Raw genomic sequence first — 24511 nt, forward strand, 5'->3', positions numbered from 1 at the left:
ATAAGAAACAAGTTGGGCAAGTGTGAGGTCTCAGGAAACCCACCCCACACTCTGAGAAGAATGAAATCCATCCAGGATATGTTCTTAAGCCAGAGGTGACATTGCAGAGGGAAGTTGGGCCTAGATTATTGTTTTTCACATTGATGGTTTTCAAACTAATGCCTTCAAACTTCAGAAAAAGCTAGAAAAGGTGTGGGCTGTGTGCCAAGCCAGCTTCGAAGCCAGGATTAGTAGGAGTGAGGCACAGGATTAGAGGCCAAGCCCTCAACATAAAAAACCCCAAAGCAAGGAAGTCTCCACCTCCTGCCCTCCCCTCTGAGGCTCCAGCCTGCCTGCTTCCATGCAGGGAGAGATACCAGTTGCTGGTCCTAAATCCTTTCCACTCACTTTTGTGGCTGGTGCCAGAGAGCACTCCCCATAGAACTGTGAGCGGAGCATCGGCAGGTGCCATGCCTTGCCCATCGGGATCCAATGCGTTGGTTTTCTTCGTGAACGGGAGGAAGGTGAGTGTTGGGTGTTACTCCCCGGCTTGCAGAGGTCAGCCTGCTACAGGGCCCGATTCCGCCTGTTCCCCTCTCAGTCAGGGCTTGGCTCTAGCAGCTCCGTGGGCTCTGCCATTTACTGCATGACCTTACACAGGGAGCTTTGCCTCCCTGAGTCCTCACTTGTGGAATCTGTTTCTTGGGGCTTTTGTAAAGATGAAAAGAAAGTCACTCCCTTCATTGCTTAGGATCCCACAAAGTGCTTATATAACTGAGTCTGAGACACGAAGGACTTTCTCCAATAACATCTTCATCTTCAGACTCAGGAGGATAAGAAATGGAGCTTGCTTTATCTTTCTATTTACCAACTTCATTTTTCAGTTGAGCTCCCTTTAAACAGAATCCGTCAAAGTGTAATCTCCATCAGTTTAGTGTCCCCCTCTCTGCCTGGGTGTAGCCGAGTTCCAGGGGGAACCTATGTGACAAGGGCAGGGTCTGCTGGTTGCCACTTTCCCTAACATCCTCCCCTCCTGTCCTCACAATCCATCCACACAGATCACTACCTGCCCTCAGCGCCCTCTGCCAGGCCCTGTCATGAGTCTGTATCTCTCGAGGGCACACAGCTTCTCTCGGGCCTTGTCCCCTCTCCTCCAGGGCCTCTCTGACCTCCAATCTCACATTCCTCACTGGGGTTTGGTGTGTCTCCCCCACCCACCCCCACACACACCTCTGGGCTTGGCCCAAGAAAGGAAATAGACCATGGAGCCCTAACGTCTCATCGTTTGCCTAAGAACCCTCTCTCCTGTCAAATCTTCCCAACCAGCAACCACCGTGAACTTCCAAAACAATCCACAAGCTGAGCCCTACCTGCTTTGCCACTGGCCTTGGCTTTGGAGACTCAAAAGAAAGCCAGAGGAGGCTCCTTCCTCCTCGTGCTGCTCTGTGTCCTTTCAGAGTAAAGTAGCCGCAGTCAGAACAGAGAATAAGTCCAGGGTTGGAGGTGGTGGGGGTGAGAGTGTTAGGTGATAAAAAATAGGATCCCACCACATTCTCAATAAGTGTTTTAAAGGACTTAGGGTGGTTCAGGGGCAGGCACAGGGGGACTTCTTCCCTTGGATAGGTGCCCCTGGAATCCAGAAAGCAGATGAATTTTAATATCTCAACTTGGAAGCATCTTCCTATAATTCCTTATTCTTTGAGGTCTAAAAAAGTATATGTCTTCCTTTTGGGGAAAAAGGAAGAATCTAACACTGATGTTGAGAGCCACAGCTGAAGGGGCCCCAGCAAACTTCCAGCTGCCAGCAAACTTCCAGTTGCCAGCTGATGATTGGCTCACAGCGGCCCCAGCAAACTTCTAGCTGCCAACTGATTGGCTCCTCTGCGGTGATGCTCACTGGGCTGTTTCCCCGCCCTTTCAGACCATGGAGCTGCTCATTGGGGGGCTTTTTTTGGCTACACCAACTCAACCCAGCCAATGGGCCTCAAGAGCAGGAGGAGTGGGGGAGGTTGAGAGGCTTGTGGGAAGCCAGTGGTTGCAGTTGGGCTCTGAGGGTTTTTCCTGAGGAGCTGTGTGGTGTGGCGTGTGTTCTAAAAATAAAGTTCTTTTCTTTTGACAAGTGGCTCCTGAATTGTGCCCAGCCAGACTGCAGCACACTGACACCCGCTGGATCATCTCCATCTCTTTAAAACAAAATGGCCGTTTTCTGGACACCTCAAGACAAAGTCAAAGGAATATCCCAAGATACACAGTGGGAAAGAGGCACCAAAAAGGGCCCTCATGACTTCTGAGTGCCAACACTTCCACTTCCCAAGGGGAGGGATAGAGGAAGTCTAGTGTCCCACCAGAACCACCCTGGGCCCTGAGTAGGGTGTCAAGGCTCACTGTAGGGCCACTCTGAGTTGAGTGGACTGGCAGGCTGCAGGGCTTGTCCAGGATGACGGCAACTCTCCCCACTCCCTTTTCTGCCACAGATCATGAATACCCCTGATGTCATCAATCGTTTCATAGAGGTTCCAGGAACTCCTTCTGCCAGGTTGTCCTCCTATAGGACCCCACACTGCCCACCCACTGTCCAAGTACCTCTGATATTTGAAATATTTCAAGAGTACAGTAGGTTGAATTGGAAGATTCCACTAAGGTAGATAGTGGAGCAAATGTGAAGAATACAAGTCCAGGGACATTTGTAGACAGAAGTGGATCCCAGTTTTTATCATGAAGATCAGAACTGCCATGCTTTGTGAGGCTCCTGCCCCTAAATGTGCATGAAAGTTGTCTGCCCTCAGAGCACCAAAAAAAAAAAAAAAAAAAAGGTGCATGTCTAATATTATAGCCCAAGCCCTAAATCAAACAGACTGTAACAGACATTCCACTGGTCACTGATTCAACCCCACAATAATCTCTCTTCTGTTTTAACACAGGTGACAGAAAGGAATGCAGACCCAGAAGTGACTCTGCTGACCTTCCTACGAAAAAACTGAACCCTTTTTAGCTAAGTCCTGGCTGTGTCTGTTCCTTAAAAATTAAGCCGTGTGACCATGGGAACTGATCACTTCCTCGATCCAGTTGGCCCTTGGCCCTTGCTATTTGTTTTTGGCCATGGTTTTAAGTTGGATCTCAGGTGAAGGAGGCTAGTTTGGAGAGGAAGAATTTTCCCAGAGGTGCTTATGTTTAATAGCATGCAATAGAAATTAAGCTCTTCATTTCCTCACGAGATAGTCCCTGGAGAACTTTGCAGGTCCCCAGCAGAGTGTCATGTAATAGAAGCTCCTGTTACCTGCCCCTTCATGAAACCAAATTCTCCAGAATCAGTGAGACAGTGTCAGAGGAAAACATTTTCTTTCCCTATACCTGCTTTCTGACACCAGACTCCTCCAGCCCCATTTTATATTCTGGAATCTAGATCTTCATAATGGCCAACATATTTTAATTGGCAAATCTAATGGATCTCTTGGAGTTGCCAGAAAAATAAAAATAAATAGAGAAATTTCAAATTGATGAGATTGGCCTCTACAATATTGTTTATAAGCCCACAAGCTCACATGGTTTATAATTAGTTGTCAATATTTGAAAATTAGGGAATTCCATGTTTAAAAAACAAAATCAAGATTTTTCAGCTTCTCATTGTGACTGGGAAACTGGCCAGTCCTGTGTGGCAATAGTATTGCTTAGAGCTCAGTAGGGACTGGGCCTAGTTCCCTTTTAGTTCAGGCTCTCCAGTCACATCCTTGCCACTGTACTTATTTGTGTGACTTCTCTGGTTAAGCATTTGAGGCTATGTTTTAATTCAGATGAATAAGCCCTATCATTAGGAAAAAAATAGATAATAGCAATAAAAAGTCAGTGATTCTGAATGTTTTTAGCCAGTCTAGTCAATTACATCCAGTTCCATAAATTGTATGGAAATAGATCACAGGGAAAAGGATGCATGAGGCTGGGCCTATATTTAGGATTGGACCTGGATCAATCCAGGGATGCTCAAGGAAAAAATCAAAAAGTAAAGACAGGAGTTTCCTCTGAAGATTCCTTATTTTCAAATACAATACAAGTTACTGGGCAAAACTCATAATACATTTACTAAAAATAAAGTTCTTCTCTTCCAATTACATGATTGGAGCTCAGAGGAAGACATATAAGAATACCCTATAATGAAATAGGATTTTTCAAAGTTTTTACATCATTATCCCATGAGATGCTTACAATAAACCTATGACAATAAAGTAGATATTATGCCTCCTTCTGTGTAAATTAGAAAACAGGCAAGAAAAAATTAAGTATGGCCCATGTCACACAGCTAATAAGGTATGGAGTGGCCTTTAATAAGACCTGGAAGTAAGAGGATGACTTCACAGACCTGCAGCTCACCCCACAAAGACCTTTAGCGACACCCTAGGGAAGCAGCTAGCTATGCTAGATGCAAAATGTTCCCCTTGGCAACTTTTCCTTGACCACCCCGACCTCCAGTAGGCCTCACAGGAACCAAATATGCCTGTGGAAGAGGAAGCTGTGGAGCCTGCACGGTTATGGTGTCTAAGCACGATCCAGTATCCAAGAAGATAAGGTACCCACCAGACACTCAGAAGCCAGAGGAGGGCTTTGTTTATCTGCCTGGCTTGTGTTCTAATCTCGCAACTAAGAAAGATTTTTGGATTTTTGCTATCTCTGGATTTCAGACCCCTCTAAGAAATCCCATAAATTATTGGAGGCATCTTCTCAGATAATGCATAAGCTAATTACATTTTACGAATCATTTCAGGAAGATCATAAACCTCCCAAGGCTCATCTACGTGCCCTAGGTTAATAAACCCCACCTTAGGCCAACAACATATTTAACAGATGAGGAAATTGAGACTCAAAAAAATGAAGTGACTTGTTCAGGGTAGAACTTGAACCACAGGAAGCCTGAAGCTAATTCTCTTTCTACTTTTGGGATGCCCTAACCCTGTAGAACAGGTATCTGGGCAACATTATAGAACTTGGGCTTTTTCCAAATCCCATTGGCCTAAGAAATTAAGAGGTGGTTTAGAACATAGGTCATTCAATATCATTTAAATTAACAAGCAAAAAAATACCTAAATGTGTAGCTGTGGGTAAAAGACCCATATCTTTTGCTTGCCTTTGCTTTTTATGAGGTCAGTGTCTCAATGGATATCTGTTGAAGTTCAATCACTCTCCTAGAGACCTTAGTCCATTCCTGTTGTTCCCAGGTGAGTCCATTCTAGGCCTAGGAAGTTTTTCTGAAGTTCAGAATGCCATATCCACCTTAAGGATCCTCAATCCTTGCAGATAGCTCAGAGGCAAAGAGAGGATTGACTCTAACTTCTCCTTGCTGTCACCTCTCCAGTTCCCCAGCCTGTCAGAGCTGATTGATGGGCTTTGGAGGTTTTCTGCTGCCCTTCTGGCTCCAGTGTTCCCCATGAGGCAGGACTGTGTTACTCCTCCTGTTTTTTTTCCTTGTGTTTCTCATACAAAGACACTTCTCCGTCACTGCATGCCTGGTGCCCATCTGCTCTCTGTATGGAGCCGCTGTCACCACCGTGGAAGGCATTGGAAGCATCAAAACCAGGCTTCACCCTGTGCAGGTAAACATGCATCTCAATTTTCACACTCCTTAACTTTGTTACTTTACCAAATGTTTCTTAACTGTACTGATTCTAGATTACAATCAAGTAAGTAGAAGATTGGGATGTGCGTTGATCAAGGTAACAACATCTGTTCCTTGATTTAAAAGAAAGCTGGAAATCGATCCATATTCTATTAAATGGTCATCCTTCTTGTTACTTTTTCTACTTGAATGATAAGCAGGATCATCAAAATACCAATTAATGACTATTGGACTATGAACTAGAATACATACTACACCCTGGCTATTATGTGTAGAATAAATACCTCTGTAAATAGAGGATAAAAATCAATATTGTTCCATGTGACATAGAGGTCTCAGGAGTACAATCAGAATTGGGAATGAGTAAGAGTTGGAAGAGTTCTGTTGAGGGTTGAATTGAACTTTGCTTGATTAGGAGTACAATCATTTGCCCAAATAGTAACCTGAAGCCAGAACAAAGAGTTTGGATCCAAGAGTAATGGCATGCATTGACAGAGAACACATCAGTTCCTCTGTCGGTGTCCTAGAGGTTTGGGGAGTCACAAGACCAGATCAACTGAATCCTTCGAGCAGAAGGAGCCCCAAGGATCTCTGAGTTTAACCACATGAGAATCATTTCCAAGATAAGCAAAGGTAAAGAATCCAAAAGAGTCGGTTAGAATCTACTAGATTAGGTAAGATGCTCACATCAGGTCCATAAACCCCAATCCTAGGATAACACTGCATCCTGAAATCTAGAACAGGGCTTCCCAAGTTTACTGTTCCTAAACATCACCTGGGAGGTTGTTCAAGATGCAGATCCTGAGTCAGGAGGTTGGGAGCAGGGATCTGAGTTCTGCATTTCCTACCAGCTCACAGAGGAAACCAATACTGTGGGACCACAAACCACCCTTTAAGTAACAAGGATCTTAGACACAGACCAAAATCCTTAAAAGTGTAATTTCATCTGAGCTAACACAGAAGAATTCAAAGAAGAAAGGAAAATGAGATTGACAGTAGATAGTATTCAAATTAATCAGGAAGAGGTAGCCTCCTGGTCAACCTCCTTGATGGAGTGTTCAAGAAACTATTTTTGAAATTTATGTACATTCATTATAATTATTGATGCCTGAAGAGTTCTTCTCTAGGCATTGAAGGTGCACAGTATCTCAACTTGAAGGATTGAGCACTTGACTTTGAGAAGTGCATAAAATGATAGTCTATGGCTTCTGAGTCACTTCCTCCTGAAGCCTCCTAGGAAAAGGGACCCACAGACCCTGACAAAAGGGCTAGGGTACATTTGCTCAGAGGAAGGGCTCCATCTCTCATACCTTGGTAAGAGTTGATAACAGCAGGAAACTATGGCTGTACCCATGCTTATGTCCTTCCAGGAAAGAATTGCCAAGAGCCATGGCACCCAGTGTGGATTCTGCACTCCTGGGATGGTGGTATCTATGTATGCACTGCTCAGGAATCACCTGCACCCCTCAGAGGAGCAGCTCATGGAGGCCCTGGGAGGTAGGTCTGACACAGGGGAAAACCACCAGCTACCCACAGCCAGGTGAGAAGTTTTCTTTAGGCTGTTATAAGCCACCTTCCACACTATTTCTGCCCTACTAAGACCTCCACATAGGTCATTTCTAAAGTAGCTACAATTCACCCAAGAGCAGAGAAAGATGCTAAGCAGTTCCCTGCTTATCACAGTATATACATGTATGTTCTGCAAAGCACTAATGCACAGCATATGGACCACACCACTTATCTGTCCAGTGATTTGTGTGGCTGCCTTCATTATGGGCCTGTGTTAGTACTGGGGCTGCCCTAACAAAGCACCACAAACAGGTTGGCTGTAAGGAGGACCATTCATTCCTTGCCTCTTCCTAGCTTCTGGTGTTTGACAATAGCCTCTGGCATTTTATTTATTTATTTATTTATTTGGCTTGTAGATGCATCACTTCAATCTGTGACTCCATCTTCACATGGCCTTTTCCTGTGTCTGTACATCCAAATCCACACCCCCTTTTTTTTTTACAAGGACACCAGTTCGTAGGGCCTACCATAATCAAGTATAACCTCATCTTAATTCAGTTACATCTACAGAGATCCTATTCAAAATGAGGTCATAGCTGCAGGTTTTATGGGTTAGAATTTCAACACATCTTTCTGAGAGACGCAATTCAACCCTTAACAGAACTCTTACAAATTGAGAGAATCCTTTAAAATTTGTAATGGGTGTAAGTTACTAAAGAGAAGCTCATCAATCTGTCTTTTTTATGGGATCAGTAAACTTCATCTTCAGGTGTCAACGGTCCCTCAACAAGTCGTCTTTCAGACACACAGATTCTTACTTGAGGACCCTCAAGCAAGCACACACCTGTATTCAGCCAGCTGCTAATGAAATTCCTCCTCTCTCATGTCCTCTCTTTTTCTCTCTGCTCCAATGCAGAATATCAGTTTAAGTCATGTAGAATCCCCACCTTCCTTGGGTCCCTCTCCTAGTATAGTCCTTCAGCAGATTCTCAGTTTAAAGCATGGCCAAGCCCAATCTCCCTCACCTGGCATTCAGAGAACCCTGGCAACTGGTCCCCCTACCTAAGGCTTCCTTCTCCTCCATGTGACTCCCTTTAGTCCTTTCTCCTCTCTGCCTCTGCACATTTCCTCCTCTGCACCTTGCTCATATTGCTCTAAGGATTCAGACTGCTCCACACCAATCCATAGCTGGCTCATCTTTGAAGCCTGAGCTTCTTAGCAAGGTATCCCCAGATGAGCTCTAGTCCACACTGACCCTCTTTTACCTCTACTCCCTATATCCTTGGAAACATGAGGTTTGCAAGCTTTTCCATGCAATAGAATGTTCTGCAAACCTCTTAAATGCATATTCCTGGACCCACCCCCAAGACATTCTGATTCTAGAGAATCTGAACAGAGACAGGGATCTATATTTTTAACAACTGCTTTCAAGAAATTTTGTTGCCTAACCTTAAAGCCTCTGAGGAGACCAATGACAAACTGCCCGAGGCATGATACTTTTCTCATATTGTGCCTTGGGAATTATTTATAGTTTCTGTTTTAGGATCACTAATATCTTACAGTCTGAAATATAGTTGTTGTCAATAAATACACAATGGAGATGGAGATGGAGCTCAGTGGTAGAGCGCTTGCCTGGGCCCTGAGTTCAATCCTTAGCATCAGCAAAAAAATAAAATAAAATAAAAATAAATAAATAAGTATCTAGATCCATTTAAAATTTCACAAAAATCCAGTAAATATAAGTCCTCCTGACAGTCATGCTTCTCCTCCAATTAGGTAATCTTTGCCGCTGCACTGGGTATCGGTCAATTCTTGAGAGTGGCAAGACTTTCTGTATGGTGAGTAGGTGACTCTACAGAGCAAGAATGACAGGGACACAGGAATTAGTTTTCCAAGACCATCTCAAAAGTCTATAATGGAGACAAAGTAAGTTAGCTCCAACTAACTTAAACTGGAGTTTAAGCTATTTCCTGGGGATTGGGTAAGTTCTGTACCATCTTTGATGTTGTCCAAAACCACAGACAAAAGTCAAATGATCTAACCAGACATCCAGATATTTTTTATCAGTTAAGCAAAGTATCTAGATAGGACAAGCAAGAGGGCTTCAGCAAACCCAAGTAGTCACACAAGGGAATAAAGTTTGCTGTGGTGAGGTAAGGTTTATTCCAGAATCTAACCAGCTGGGAAGGTGTGAACAGATTAAAAAAAAAAGTTGAATAAGTAGAGTGGAATCCAAAATTCACTCCAAGTGCAACAGCACAGGGAGCTTCCTCTACAAAATGGGGGAACTTCAATGGGCTGTTCTGAAAATCAAGTGAGTCTTGCTTGGCAATAAGTAAGAGTTTAAGAAATAAGTTACTACTGTTGTTGATAATGTTGTTGACACTATGAACTAGCATTTGACAGGGGTACCAGACAGGCACATCTGATGACCCTCTACTGAGGGTAAAATGAATATGGAAAACAAAGTCCTTAGATCCAAGCAAAGGGGACCCCACAGTTTAGAAGGCCCCCCTCTGATCTTTCTCCAGCCATTCTCAGGAGTCAATAGGGTCAAGTGACTTGCCTACCTGAATCTTCACTCCTTTTCTAAGTCATTCTCCATGTATGGTTTTGACTCCACTTTTAGGCCAATATAAGCCCCTTTCCTGATACACTCAAGGGTGGATCATGACAGCCAGCATCTACACCCTGCACCCTAGGTCAAAGGGAGTGGACAGAACTTGGAGACTCTGGTGGGAGTGTTCACATAGGTGAGGCCCCTCATAGTACAGAACAGAGCCAGGGCTGAAAGAGAAAGGGAGCAAGCTATAGGCTGGGGCCACCATTTGTATTCTTTCCTCAACTCCACAAATAATAGAGGTGAGCCTAGAGGTGGACAAGCAAGTATGTCCAACTAACCACAAAGTTAGGCAGATATTCCATGTCCTTGTGTCCCAGACTTCTATTGCCACATTGGGGAAGCCAAAGTTAACAAGCCAAGAAGTAAAATGAATACCCTGTGAATCCAACAAATTGCTGGTGTAAAGGGAAAAGCTCTTGTGAAATACAAAGAAAGAAAGTAAGAGGAAAGCCTTTCCCTATGGATGTGGTGTTATTCACCTTTCCAGGCAAACTGATTCTGGGGATAAGATAAAATGTGGTCAGACACTGCACCCTACAGCTAACACGTCCCATGGGACTTTAATGGGCGACAGCAACCCAGCCCCAGAAGGGTTGTAAAAGGTTGATATCTCCTGGGCCAAGGGAACACGGGCTTCTTTCCATTATTGTTGACTCAAGGTCCATCCTGGAAGCTCTCAGAGATTTCAGTAGAAAAGGAAGCTTTCTACTTTCTTGGCCCAGCTATTTCAGTTTCTTGAACAGAATTAGTAAGATGGCAGCTTCAGACAGTTGGGCAGAGTTAGAGAACTGCTGAGGTGTCTGGGAAAAGGTGTTTTAATAGACACTTAGGAGAAATTATCTGAGGAAGAATATAGTAGAGGTAAGTTTGGAGGAAACAGAAATGAAAGAGATTCAAATGAAAACCTGCTTTAAAATTCATTATCAACTCATTCCCAGTCAACCTATGCATATCCCAAATGTCTGGGAGATCTGATTTCTTCTTTTGCTTCTTTCAAAATTTTCTCAAGTGTCTTATATGAAATATGATTATAATGAATAATGTTGTTGAATATTGTATAGAGTATATTGCTATTGTCCCAAAAAACATTTTATAAATTAATTTTACTGCTAAGTATTAATCTGAAAAATTCATAGATATTATACAATCTGTACAAAAATGTTCATATACTATGTAGTATATAAACATGTAATATATAAATGTAGTATATATATATATATATATATATATATATATATTTTATGTCAAATATCATTAATAGAATAGGGTGATGATAGTCTCTTTTATACTTTGGTACATTCTGTGTCATTTTATATTAGCATAATTATTTTATATTATATATATATATATTCTATGTATATCATCTTATATAAATAGAGAAATACAGCAAAAGAAGAAAGGCCTTATGATTATCCCTGAGATTTCAGTAGAAAAGGAATCTTTTTACATTCTTGGCCCAGCTATTTCAGTTTCTTGAACAGAATTAATAAGATGGCAGCTTACTAATAGAAACTACCAACAGTGTTAAAAAGTGAAAACTGCCAAATCCTTCAGGACACATATATACTTACCTATTTAAAAAAAATAAAAAGTGTTTAATATAAGGCATCCTCCTTCTTAGGGGTCAGCTGACTGTCAGCAGAAAGGAACAGGAAAATGCTGCATGGACCAGAGAGAAAACCACTCCTCCTCACTGGACAGGAAAAGTGATGTGAGTGTCTTTGTTAGTTTGGGTCTCTGGCTGTGAGTAGTGCCTGGCCCAGTTTTGAAACTGGACTTGCTAGTTTCAATGGTCACTCTCTGCTTTACTTAGAACTGTCCCAAGTGTATGCTCAAATATGGCACTTGGCATTTGGAAGTGGGTAAAGTGGCCATCTGAAGCAAAGACTCCGATTTTCCCCTCAAAGCCTGAAAGACTAAAAGAAAAACTACTTGCACAACAGAAAAAAGAAAACATCCACCCCTCCTGAGGGTGGATCATCAGGTGGGAATGGATTTTGGAAGCTGCCTCTGCTCACACAGAGTCCATACTGTGTCACCGCGCCTTCTCCTATTCAAAGAGGGCACAGCAACCTCAGGAAGTCTGAGAGCCCTCCAAAGTCACATGGCAAGTTAATGGCCCCAATACCTAGGACATCCAGCCCTAAACATTCCAGCCTCTGGCTTTGCTTCAAGACATACTCATTTCCAAAAAGGAGCCACTGCCAAGTTCTCAAAGGAATTACTTGGAGAAGTTGAAATGCAGAATAAAATAGAGCACTGGCTCCTGTTACACAAGGAAACCTGAGAGTCCAGAGCAAGTCTTAGCCAACACTGTGCCTATTATCCCCTCCTCCATCTCTGCCCTTCAAACCTACCTTTTCTCCATGTTTGCCTCTGTCACTTATTGGTCTAAAGAAAGTGTGCAATGGAACAGAGGATGTTTCCCAATGGATGTGGGCTGCATCCCCCATGACTACTACCCAGAGGATCAGTACCTTGGTGCAGTTAATACTTTCTAAAGTGAATCTCAATTTCTTGAGAATTCAATTTGGGCAATTATTGGTCCCTGGAGACCACCTGGTTTACATTAACCAAACTTAAAAGAATATGATATTTGAACTGGAAAGTGCTCCAATATTTGTTCATAAAGAAAAACATGATTATAAAGTGGGTCTTGAGATCAGTTAACCACAAGTCCTTTTTCTTTTTTCTTTTCTTTTTTTTAGTACTTTTAGTTGTAGATGGACACAAGACCTTTATTTTGTTTAGTTCTTTTATGTGGTGCTGGGGAACGAACCCAGTGCCTCATGCATGCTAGGCAAGCACTCTACCACTGAGCCACAGCCAGAGCCACCACACAAGTCCTTTTTCTACAGGAAATCTTGTATAGGAAACCAAATTATATTGCAAAGGCTGTGTGCCAAGCAAGGACACAGAGCAGTTGCACCATCTTAACAGGTACTGTTCTGAAAGACCCCTGTTCCATGGAGGTGGCCATTCTGCCTGGCCAGGTGTCTGCCCTGCAACTCTGACTCCTCTTTAAGCTCTGTTAACATCTTCTGTTTGGGCAAGTCTTGGCCTAGAACCTGTTTAGGGGAACTCTTCATTTCTCAGCCTTGAATCATTATGCTTATCTGACATTTTCATTCTCAGGCATACTCTCATTTCTAAGTTTTAGAGATACACCCCATCATCACCTGCCAAGTACTGCCCATATTTAATCTAACATAAAAACTAGTCATTCTGATATTGGCCCATAATGCCTCAATTTGTGGCCCTACAAAGAAACTTTATAAGATAAGGAGAATTTTCCTCCTGGAAGGTGGGAAGACCTCAGAGACAAAAAAAAAGGGCACGGGGGTTGGACAAATGTCAGACCGTTTCACCTAATCATCACAATTACCCTTCAAAATAAGCATTACTTCCCCCTTAATCTTTAGAAAGGTTAAGTACCTTCCAATGGAAAGGTCAGAGAGCGGAGCTGAGAGTCAACTAGACCCGTGTGCATCCCACATCTAAGTACCCTCCCCATGGCACCTGCTGCCACCCCTGCATCTCAAGGTTCTCTCCCAATTTTCCTTACTTCTTTAGGAATGTTTTCTGGCAACAAGTGTTTTCCAAAGCTAAAGCAGCTCTGAGTCTGGCAGGATGATGGTTCAGGAGATGGTTCACTATGCTTTGGTTTCCTTAAGTGTAAAATCGAGATGATCGTTGACTTCCTTTATACAATTATCATGAGAATTGAATAAATTATTAATACATGTTAAGAACACTTGGGTTGGGGGTGGAGCTCAGTGGTAAAGCACTTGCCCAGTATGCATGATGCCCTGGGTTCAATCCCCAGTACAGGAAGGAAAAAAAGCACTCAATAAATATTAACTATTATTATGAAAATCAGGCTCCATGAGTGAGTGTATGTGCATGCTAAATACAGGACTTCTCAGAGCTTTTAGTATTTTGAATCCTGACTTGGCCTGGGGAAAGCTAGTGGTACAATGTAGAGGACTGCTCAAACTTATTTAATGTCTGATAATTTTTCATTCAATGTCTTAGCATTTCCCAGAGTACTTTTTGGAGGAATTCATAGACTACTCTTTCCTCTAATATCATGCTACTGGAAATTCTGTATCTCTCTTACAAGATTCTTATTTAAGTTATTTAGTTTGAACCATTTCCCTGTATAAGGAGAGTAGGTGAATTAGTACTAGTTAATCTTGCCTAATTCCTGTAAAGAACTACAGCATCGTGGCCAATTGAGTGTGGCTGACAGGGCCATCTGCTTCTTCCTTCTATAAAGATTTGCACAGAGTTATTTGCGAAAGAGGAGTTCCAGCCGTTGGACCCAACCCAGGAGCTCATATTTCCCCCAGAACTCTTGGTAAGATGAGTTGGGTGTTTTATGTGCTTGTTTAAATATAACCGGTTATGAACTCAGTTTTATAAATCCACCATTTCCTTCCCGTGACACTGTCAAATTGTGGAAGTGGTTGATAGGATGGAGATGCCTGTTCCCTCCCCAGCTCACCATCCCTGAGCCCCCCCCTGCCCCCGCTGAATTTTCCCTGAAGCCCCATCTGAGTTTTTGTTAAAAAAGCATTACATCATTGCTTTCATCATTGTTATCTGGAATTTGTCCCTGTCAACTGTCCAGGTGATAAAGCATTGTGAGATCCTACTTGGTTTTTCTGGCCACTCCAGTGTATTGGCCCCCAAAAGCACCCCTATTCCTTACCCTCACCTTTGTCAGAATCACAGTCTTCATTCCCAAGCATTCTGTGTCTCATTCTGTAAAACACCTTTTTCTGAAGGTGCTCATTCATTCATTCAAAAATGTTTGTTTATTTAGCAACAAGCCAGCACTGTTCTAGGTACTGACATGAAGCAGGAAACCAAGCTAACAAAAAGCCCCACCCAAGAGAGCTTGCAGTCTGGTAAGAAAGAGAGACAATAAGCAAAACAATAGATAGGAAATACAATGTGTCAACCAGTGAGAAGCGTGAAGGAGAAAAATGAAATAAAACAGAAGACTAGGATGCAGATAGTTGCCAGAGAAGACTTCTCTGAGAAGGTACCATAGGAAGAAAGTCTGGGAGGAAATGAGGGAACCAAAGATGTGCAAAGATGTACAAAGATGTGCGGAGCAAGAGCCATCCAGGCTGTGGGAACAGCAAGTGCAAAGTCCCCAAGGGTGAGAGAACAGCTGGCCTGGTCAAGGGACAGAGTGGAGGCTGGCAGGGCTGGAGTCAAGTAAACAAGGGGCAGCCTCTGCTGGACTGAATGCCACTCGGGTTTTACTCTGCAAAAGACAAGGAGCTATTAGGAAGGCCTGACAGAGGAGGGACATGGCCCTGCAGATGTTGCAATGGGATCATCCCAGCTGCTGTGCTGAGAGTAGTCTGCAAAGGGCCCAGCAGGGACTAATGTGTTCTTGAGGGGTGGTGGCTGGGACACGCTGCCAGAGGAGGCAGTGAAAAATGAGTGGATTCGGGATCATTTTGCAAGAAAACCTAACCAGCTTGTTGATGGATGTGATGTGGGTGTGAGAGAGAGAGAGCAAGGCTGACCCCAGAGCTTTGGGCAGCTGAGAGAGTACAGCAATTTACAGCAAGGGAAAAACTTAGAGAAACGGGCTATTTTTCCTTTTGGGGTTTCTTATCAGGTGCTTAGAAAGGGATTGGCTGGCAGGAGCTCTGCTTGAGACAGGTTAAATTTGAGAGGTTTGTTACATTAGTGCTTATTCAGATGTGAGTTTGCATTTCAGAGGCAAAGTCCAAAATAAAGATGTTAATTTAGGAGCATTGGTGTAGTTGTGATTTTTAAGACCATAAGAATGAATTATGCTAAATTAATCCACTCTGAGTGGTCAATGACAGGTACCAGCTTATATTGTCACTTGCCTCCCCTCCCCCCGCAAAAAAAAAATCTAATTACAGGAATTTGGGTATTAGCCAATAGGTGTAGTGAGCATCTTTCTGGGCAAGTGGAGCCCAGAACCCCCCAAATCTTTCTATTCCACCTGGATCCTTGTTATAACCCAGGAGTACTGGTGTGCACACAAGCACACACAGTTGCTTTTGCCCTTAGAGGATGGCCGAGAACCCAGAAAAGGGAACCCTGACCTTCTATGGAGAGCGAGTGACCTGGATCTCCCCCGGGACCCTCCAGGATCTCCTGGAGCTGAAAGCGAAACACCCAGAAGCCCCTCTGGTCCTAGGCAATACCTCACTGGGTGAGTGGCTGCAGTGGGTCTCATCCACTATCAGGACTGAGCTGAACCTGCTGTCTATTACTCTGTTCTTACTGCATGTTTTAGGAATAAAAAATCTCATTCTGTATAATAAAACCAGTGGTCTCCAAAGTTGGAGGTACACATGCCCTGATAGTATGCACGGTGACTCCATGAGGGAGGGTGTAAGAATTAGCAGGGCTTTTAAAAATCATTTAATTTATCTATCCTTTTTTAAACACCTTTTATTAAGTCTACCTTCAAATAATATTATTTCACCTCGTGTAAATAACAATGTAAGAACCTTACAATTATATATTTTCAATTCCTCTCCTCCCAGTCTTTGTGCTATTATTGCATTGTATTTTTAGTTTTTAATTTCAATCTATTTTTAATGGGTGCATTACAGTTATACATAAGAGTAAAATCGGTGTGATATGTTACCTGGTTAATTTTCATTCTGCTGTTCCTCCCCTTTCCCATCCCTTCTCCCTCCCCCTCATCCCCCTTCCTCCACTCCACGGTTCTCCCTTCTGTTTTCAGATCCCCCCTTTTTAAAAAATATTTTTTAGTTGTCAATGGACCTTTATTTTATTCATTTCTATGTGGTGCTGAGAATGGAACCCAGTGCCTCACATGTGCAGGGCAAGTGCTCTACCACAGAGCCACCACCCAGTTCCAGATCACCCCTTTTTTGTTCCTTACTTCTCTCTACCTTCTGCATGGGAAAGAAAACATTCAACCCTCAACTTTCTGAGTCTGGTTTATTTCACTCAGCATAATGTTCTCCAGTTCCATCCATTGACCAGCCAATGACATAATTTCATTCTTCTTTATGCCTGAGTATAACTCCATTTTACTCTTCTTTATCTAATCTTGCTTTGTTTTTGTTAAATATTGAGTAGACATCGTACAATTTTATAAAAATATTCATGAATATATTAACAATACATTGTACACCCAGGGACCACCCACACCCATCGTTAAGAATTTGAATTTACCAAGAACTTGAAGGCTCCCTGTGCCAAACCACATTCCCTTCCTTTCCTTCCCTTCTTGAAGGCAGTCCTTTGCCAACATGGCATGTTGGTCAATATTTTCCTTGTTTTTATGATTTTACCATGCATATTTGAATCTGTAAACAATGTCATTTAGTTTTGCATATTTCCAAACTTCACACCAACAGCCCAACACTCTTATTCTTTTGCAATTTGCTTTATTCATTCAATGTTCTTGACCTAAAATTCACCCCTATTGTTGCATGTAGCTGTGCTAAATTCTATTGTATGAACATGGAACAATTGCCCCTCCATTCTATTACTGAAGGACATCTGTTGAAATAGTTCCAGCTGTTTTCCAATTTGTGCTATTACAAATATTCTCATTTATGTCTCCTGGTACTTATGTACAAGAATGTTATAAGAATTTCCCTCCCTTTTTATTTTCTATTTTTATATACATGTAGTGAGTATCTAAATAAATAAATGGATATATTGAGAGAGCATCTGTAAATTTACTTGGCAAGGATATATGGTCATTGCCTTCACTTCTATACATATTTATTGTCAATTTTTAAAATTCATATCTTTTATGAGACTATTTCAATGCAAAAAATATGTATTTTTTTCTTTCCTGCCTCTAAAATATATTCCACCCCTCAGGACCTGCAATGAAATCTCAAGGACACTTCCACCCAATTCTCCTTTCTCCTGCTAGAATTTCTGAGCTGAGTGTCGTGACGAAAACAAGTGATGGTAAGTGCCCGTTCTTCTTAGTAGATGTCAATGAAACGGTTCCTGTACATAAGCTTACACCTGCCAAGTAATTCAGAGCCTCCTCATCTGGTTGAATTGTCTGGCCTATCTCTACCTCTTTGTTTCTCTACTGTGATAGTACATCTCCATCGTGGCACTTGACTATCAAAAGCTTTGAAGGGAATATGAGGTATCTGAATGTCATTCAAGACCTTGTGCTCACTACAGGAGTCTTATCTACAAAATTCCATGGTCTCAGAGACAAAAATATACAGTATCACTTTGATGGAAATAGTAAGAAAAAACAGATGGAAATTGAGTGAATGCAGGGGGGAAATTGGAGAACGATTGTCTGGCACTCTCTTGCTACTCATTTTGAGGGAACAGTGGCAAAAGACCAAGTGGGACAAAGAAAACTCTACAGGCAAGCGCCCCTAGTCACTTACCACACCCCTAAGTGTGCCACTAGTGTGGCACTCTCTATCAGAGGAGGAGGGACCTGCAAAGTAGGAAGAAAGCATATAAGACTCACATTCAAGATGCACAACAAACCCTTTAGCACACACACACACACACACACAAAAAAAAAAAAAAAACTTATTTTACACTTTTCCTCATCCTCTGGAACTACTAGTCCTGTGCATGTATATAAATGCTCAGTCAGTAGCTGATAAATGAATTAATGGAAAATATAAATTCATGGGTGGGTCAGGAACTTGAATGTAAATGGAATGCAGTAGAATGATGACCTTCTTAATTTGGGCAACAGGAAGGTTGATGGAGCTGGAAGCTTTAATTAGGATTGACTCTAGCTCGCCCTGTGTTGGTGGGGACCAGTCGTGAGCAGGGGAGGGGGCCACCACAGCTGAACCACTGCTGTCCAGGAATCCTCTCTCTCTGGTCTCTCTGGTCTCTGGACCAGCAAGCCTGTTCTTCCCTGGCCTGACCCCATCCATTTCCAAAAGAAAGGACCCCTTCTTGGGTTTTGCCCAGCTTCAGTCTTTGGACAATTCAGTAACATTGCTGGTGTGAGCAGAAGGAAAGGAATGAAAGAATGAGTGGATGGGGGTATAGACAGTAAGTCCAAGCAGAAGGTTAAGGCAGGTGGCCCTGGATCATCTAGGAATTATTTAGCTCTCTTGCTTTCAAACTTCTCTTTAATACTGTGACCCTATACTCAAGTCTTAACTAATATAAGTAAATGAAATAGGCCACTCTGCTTAAAGAAAGGGGAAGACTTTCCCCCATCCCTTCCTATCTCGAAGTCCCTCAAATCTGTTCTAAGAGGGCCTCTAGAGTACAACTCAAAATCCTCAGTATAATCCAAATCCTTAATTTTATAGATGTAGAAAGAGATGCAAAAAGAAAGATAGTCTGTGGTACCCAGATTGTCTCTCCCAAGCCCACCTCACCACCTGTTTAATGGCCATTTATTTTGACTGCTCAGTTTGGTCTCAGGTTGAAGTTGAGCCAGTCTGAAATCTAAGACAACAAAGAGCATGAGTGCCCTCTAGTGGCGTCTAGGAACATTTCCATGCTTCTCAAACTTTTCTTTTGACCCAGGAAGAATGAAAGATATTCTGGAGTAAACTGGAGCCCGATGTGCTCCCACCAGCACCCATCAGGAAATAAATTTATGTTACTGTTGTTATTTTAACTTAAATATTTATTCACACTTTTATTTTATCTATATACAAGACACGTCTGGCTCAGTGTCCTTTTCTTCCCCCTGAAAATCTTTCATCTAGTAAGTGCTCCAAGAAACCACTGTACAGGCCCATGGACTCCGAGATGGGTGGAGTTCAAGTGAAGCCCCCTTTTTGAGAATCAAAGTATAAGCCCTTTTCAACTCCATTGGAATGCAAGCTAGGTTCTGTGACTGGAGAGGAAGTCAAATATTAACACAATTATAGAGAACAGGAGAGCATCTCCCACAGAGAGGCAGCCATGTCGACAGTGGACACAGCCAAGCAAAAGCCCCAAAATGGATGATCTGGCCTCAAACTGAGCTTGAAATATTTTTAGAACTCTGAGGATAGGACAGACAGATGGACTTCCACTTCCTCCTGAGGCTGGACTGCCAATTTCTACTTATGTCAAAATAGAGGTGGTGATGCTGGTCTGCATGAAGCCTCGGACCTTAAGGACCACTAACAAAACTTTTTGCATGTTTTTTCCATACTAATAAAGCTCAAGTCTTCTCTTTGGGGAGAAGGAATTATATGACTGGAAGCAAACATAGTTTTCCTGAAATCCTGCAAAGATAAGGCCAGGGTTTTTGCAGAAGTTAAAAATCAACCCCTGCAGAACCTGTGGTGACAAGGAGGCACAGACCATCACTGATGGGTCTGGGTGGGAACAGATCCATGAGACTGCCTTTCATGAGATGCAGAAGCAGGAAGAGGGCAGAGACTCCGGGCTGAGACATTCCAGGGAGGAGGGATAATTTAGTTACTTTTAAGCAAGAATCACTTAGAATAAGGATATTCAGGAGCAGCTGGTGGTCTCCCTAATTGATTGCATTAGCTCAGATTAGTGAGGCAATAGGGGTGCTGTAGGTAGATGTTGGCAGAGGTGGAGGAAGGATCATGCCCAGAACATTTTAATGTTGTTAAAACAGAGCTATGTGGAAGGTTGAGATGAATTCAAAGATTAAATCAAGATAAAAATCCAAGGCCAACCTGAAACCTGACAAAAACAGATTAATACTCCCCAATCCTGCCAGTGATGTCAACCCCACCAGTGATGTCTAGTGTTTCATGCTGCAAATCCCAGGGGAGTGAAGGATTCATTTTAAAAATGTTGGCTAAGTCATCTCCTGAAGGCTTGAGTGACTATATATATATATATATATATATAAAATCTGATATATATATCAGATTTTCTTTTTTATTGATATGCTATCATTACACATAGTAGGAAATTTTTTGTTGAATATTCATATATGCATATAATGAGCCTTGATTTGAGCCCCTTATCCCAAATGAAGAGAAACCCTGCAGTTTGGAACTAATATCCTACCAATCCTCATAAGTACTGTGGCAACAGTTATCAAATGTTGAATTACTTCCTGAACAGTTAGCAAGTAGCCCGTTCTTGGATGCTGTCCCATTGCTTCCCTGTCCCCTCCCCAGGGAGCCCCACCTTCTCCACACCCAACACCACCCAACCTAAAGCCTAGGGCAGCTGTTTGCTTAAACTGTGTTCATGAGGCCTGGCTGATGCCCCTCACAGAGCTCATTATCAAAGATTTTGAGCATCAGGTACCTGTAGAGGGACAAAGTCTGAATTCAAAGCATCATTGATTTTAGACAATGACCTTGGGAATTGAATGTCATAGAGCCAGGCCCATTTTGCCTGTTCCCCCCCCCACACACACACACACACATACACAGTATACCAATCACTATATAATGAGTTTTTCAAAAGTCTTAGAGCTTACTCACAAGGCGACCAAGCATGTAGCGGGAGACTCAAGTTTCCAATTCACCTCCCTGAGGATAGGTTTAAAGATGTAATGAGATAAAGAAGCAGGGTGATTTAAGGCATGGGGAGAGGTGATTGGAGGTGAAGTGATCAGTGGTCCCCACGTGCATAGTCAAACCTCATGGTTCCTCGTGAGCTGTGTGTTCAGAAAATGGCAGCATTAGCATGATCTGAGGGTGGAGCTTCCAGCCTTCTGAGATCAACAGGTCACTCACTGGGCACCTACACAGACCCAAGTGAAGCTTTTGTGGTTTCAACAAAAGCAGCCTGAAGGTCCCTGAAAAAGAGCCCCAGCAACCATTGTCACCAGGATCCATTGTCATCAGGACCCCTATGTCAGAGGTGTTATCTATAAGCAAAGCAAGGGGAGGCTCAACCTAGAACTCCACTGTGTGAGTTTTAAAGCTAACTAAAGCCAATAACTAGGAGAGGAGCACAGGGACTTGGAGTCAAAGGAGGAAAACACACAATAGGTTGGTTAGTGTGAAAGAGACTCAGCCAGCTGAGTTTGTTGGCTGGTAATTATCCATATTAAGGCTCTGTTCCCCCATGGAGTCTTGGAGGCAGAGGTTCTATCCTTTTGATGGTTACATTCCTGAGAATGGCTCTCAGGCTCTTGAGAGATGCTTCTGAGCTACAGAAGATGCCTATCTCCAATATAAGCCCTGCTCTTGGTAAATGCCCAGCAAATGGCCATGGCCATTGAGCAAGGGCTCCTCCATTCTGCAACCTTTGCCAGTGTTAATGCCATTAGATGTATCTCTTAATCAAACAGCAACTTGCACAGCTTCACCATGGTCTGTTACAAGGGAGTCATGGAAAGTTCTCGTAGGATCTACTACTGACTGTCATCTCTGGCATCCCTTCTCTCTGACCTCTATTTCCTCATAACTGTCAAGAAAAGGGTGTGATCCAGGGTTTCCCAGCCCTGGTTGCACTGGAGGTCACCTAGGGAGCCTTTTAAAAATCCCCATGCCCATTAAGGCATGGTAGCACATGCCTGTAATCCCAGCAGCTCAGGAAGCTGAGGCAGGAGGATCGCCAAAGCCAGCATTAGCAAAAATAGAGGCACTAAGCAATTCAGTGAGACCCTGTCTCTAAATAAAATTCAAAATAGGGCTGGGGATGTGGCTCAGTGGTCAAGTGCCCCTAAATTCAATCCCCAGTAACCCTTACCCTCCAAAAAAAAATCCCCATGCCCAGAGACTCCAATTCAATTGATGTGGGAGTGAATGTTGGTGCCCTTTTTGAGTTCCTGCTGACCCTCCATGGAGCCAGTTGTAATAGCTGAATGCTAAGACCCTGGTGCCAGGATTACAATTCTATTGCTTCTTCCATGTCACACAAAACCAATTCATTTTCCAGGACTAACCATTGGTGCTGCCTGCAGCCTGGCCCAGGTGAAGGACATCTTGGCTGAGAGCATCTCTGAACTCCCAGAGGAGAAAACTCAGACATACCGGGCCCTTCTGAAGCACCTGCGGAGTCTGGCAGGCCAGCAAATCCGGAATATGGCGGTATGTTCCCTGCTTTCAATCACTTGAGCACACCTCGCCTCTTTCTAAACCTCACTGAAATGTCAGAATATGTGTTGGCAGAATCAGTATGCCAAAAGGTCTAGGCAGATGAGTAAGTAAATCAATATTTAAAATTAACAAGTATTATTTAATAAAATATCCAGAAATGAGCTATAAGTCAAATTCAACAGAATGCCTAAACAGCAGCACAGATGAGAAAAAGCATGTCATGATTTTGTTACTTTCAATGGCAAGCCTGTCAAAGAACCCAACTTATTCTCAGGTTGCATTAACAGAAGCACCAAGGAGGATAGGCTTCTCTGGACTATGCAAACCACAAGTGGAGAATATTGATCAGAAGAATGGGTACCCTAGATGCATACCCTAGATGGTGTTATTATCCTTGGGGTGTGGGGAATCAGGGGAGGGCACGTTTCCTTTGAAAAAGCTCTCAAGTGATTCTAAAGAGTTCTGTCCCCAGTCAGGAACTCTGATTAGACCCCCTAGAGATGGTAGCAAGAGAGGGTGGAAACATAACAAAAAGGGGTGGGGAGTAGACAAAGGGAGCATGAGAGATACCTTCTAATATTTATAAAACACTATGTGCTACTCCATAGATCACAAAGGGTAGAAATGCGGCCCATAGTTGAGAGTCCAGCAAGGCATATTTCAGCTCAGGGGGGAAATAATCTTGAAGATGAAGGTGTTCATAGAGGAGTATGTTGGCAAGGGAGACCCTGCCCTCACCTATGTTCTAGCTCAGACCACGGGACAACTGGGAGGTCCTTGTGGATCCCGTCACAGTGCAGGGAGGAGAGCACTGTATTGGCTGGGCAGTCATTTCCCTCCTGAGTTCTGAGGTGCTACAGGCTTCATCAGGTCTGAGTAAGGTCTCCCAAGCAGAACCAAGGGGCAATCCTGTCCACAGTGTGGGTTCCTCTGCCCCCCTGATGTGGTCCACATGAAGACTGGTTATTCCAGAGCTCATGAGCATGAGGATGAGGCCCTGAGTACAGAGGCAGGCTGGCAGCTCTGGCTGTGCTTCAGCTACCTGCACTGTCAGAGTTGGCCACCAAGCCAACTTGGGTTCGAATCCCAGGGTTGCCATGTCCTAGCTGGGGACCTGGGTCAAGTTTCAGAATTTCTCTGTGCCCTAGTGTCTTCACCGGTAAAGTAGGGATAACAGCCTCCATCCTGCTGGGTTACAAGGATGATTGTGTGAGTAGGCATGACAGAGACGTGACCCTGTGGGTCACACATATGAAACATGCCCAGTGCTGAGGAAGGGTCAGTTATCCTCACTTCCTCTTCCCATCCAAAGGAGTCAGAGGAGGAGGCCTCGCTGACTCCCTGAGCTGAGTCCCTCTGCAAGGAAGGAAGTCCAAACTGCCCAAGACGCCCCTTCACCCCTTCAGAGCCACTGAGAGGACCATAAGCAGGAGCTATGGGGTAGAAGAATTGAGAGAGACTGACGCCGCTGTAACTTTCTCTTCTTAGTCCTTAGGGGGTCACATTATAAGCCGGCATTGCTATTCTGACCTGAATCCAATTCTTGCTGTGGGCAATGCCACCCTCAATCTGTTGTCAGAAGGTAAGCGACCCCTGAACACTCTGCACCCCACCTAGAGATTTAATGTCTTTTTTCATGAGTTTTTTAAAGAAATTACTTTAAGTCAAAGCCCAGGTTCCTGCTGTCAATTCTCCATGGGGAGAATAGCTTATGGGAGAAGGCACACTGATGTGAGGGGCAGCTGGAGCTTTCTTCTGATCCCCCACACAACATGTGTGCACACACAGTCCAGGACCACACCCACACTTAGCCCGGGTGTT

General features: G+C 43.3%; 1 protein-coding gene across 1 annotated transcript in view; it reads left to right on the plus strand.

Moving 5' to 3' along the window:
• Positions 1 to 449: 449 nt before the first annotated feature.
• The window catches only part of LOC113194323 (aldehyde oxidase 2), a 77885-nt gene continuing 53823 nt past the window's right edge, over positions 450 to 24511 (plus strand). The window contains exons 1-13 of the mRNA XM_077795046.1: positions 450 to 503; positions 2901 to 2953; positions 3624 to 3631; positions 4447 to 4540; positions 5453 to 5561; positions 6955 to 7081; positions 8870 to 8931; positions 11338 to 11427; positions 13996 to 14076; positions 15783 to 15927; positions 17586 to 17678; positions 22530 to 22681; positions 24179 to 24272. Coding sequence (XP_077651172.1) covers positions 450 to 503; positions 2901 to 2953; positions 3624 to 3631; positions 4447 to 4540; positions 5453 to 5561; positions 6955 to 7081; positions 8870 to 8931; positions 11338 to 11427; positions 13996 to 14076; positions 15783 to 15927; positions 17586 to 17678; positions 22530 to 22681; positions 24179 to 24272 — 1162 coding nt within the window. The remainder of the gene's footprint in view (positions 504 to 2900; positions 2954 to 3623; positions 3632 to 4446; positions 4541 to 5452; positions 5562 to 6954; positions 7082 to 8869; positions 8932 to 11337; positions 11428 to 13995; positions 14077 to 15782; positions 15928 to 17585; positions 17679 to 22529; positions 22682 to 24178; positions 24273 to 24511) is intronic.

This window comes from Urocitellus parryii, chromosome 1 (assembly GCF_045843805.1).
Source record: "Urocitellus parryii isolate mUroPar1 chromosome 1, mUroPar1.hap1, whole genome shotgun sequence".
In the NCBI taxonomy this organism is placed as follows: domain Eukaryota; kingdom Metazoa; phylum Chordata; class Mammalia; order Rodentia; family Sciuridae; genus Urocitellus; species Urocitellus parryii.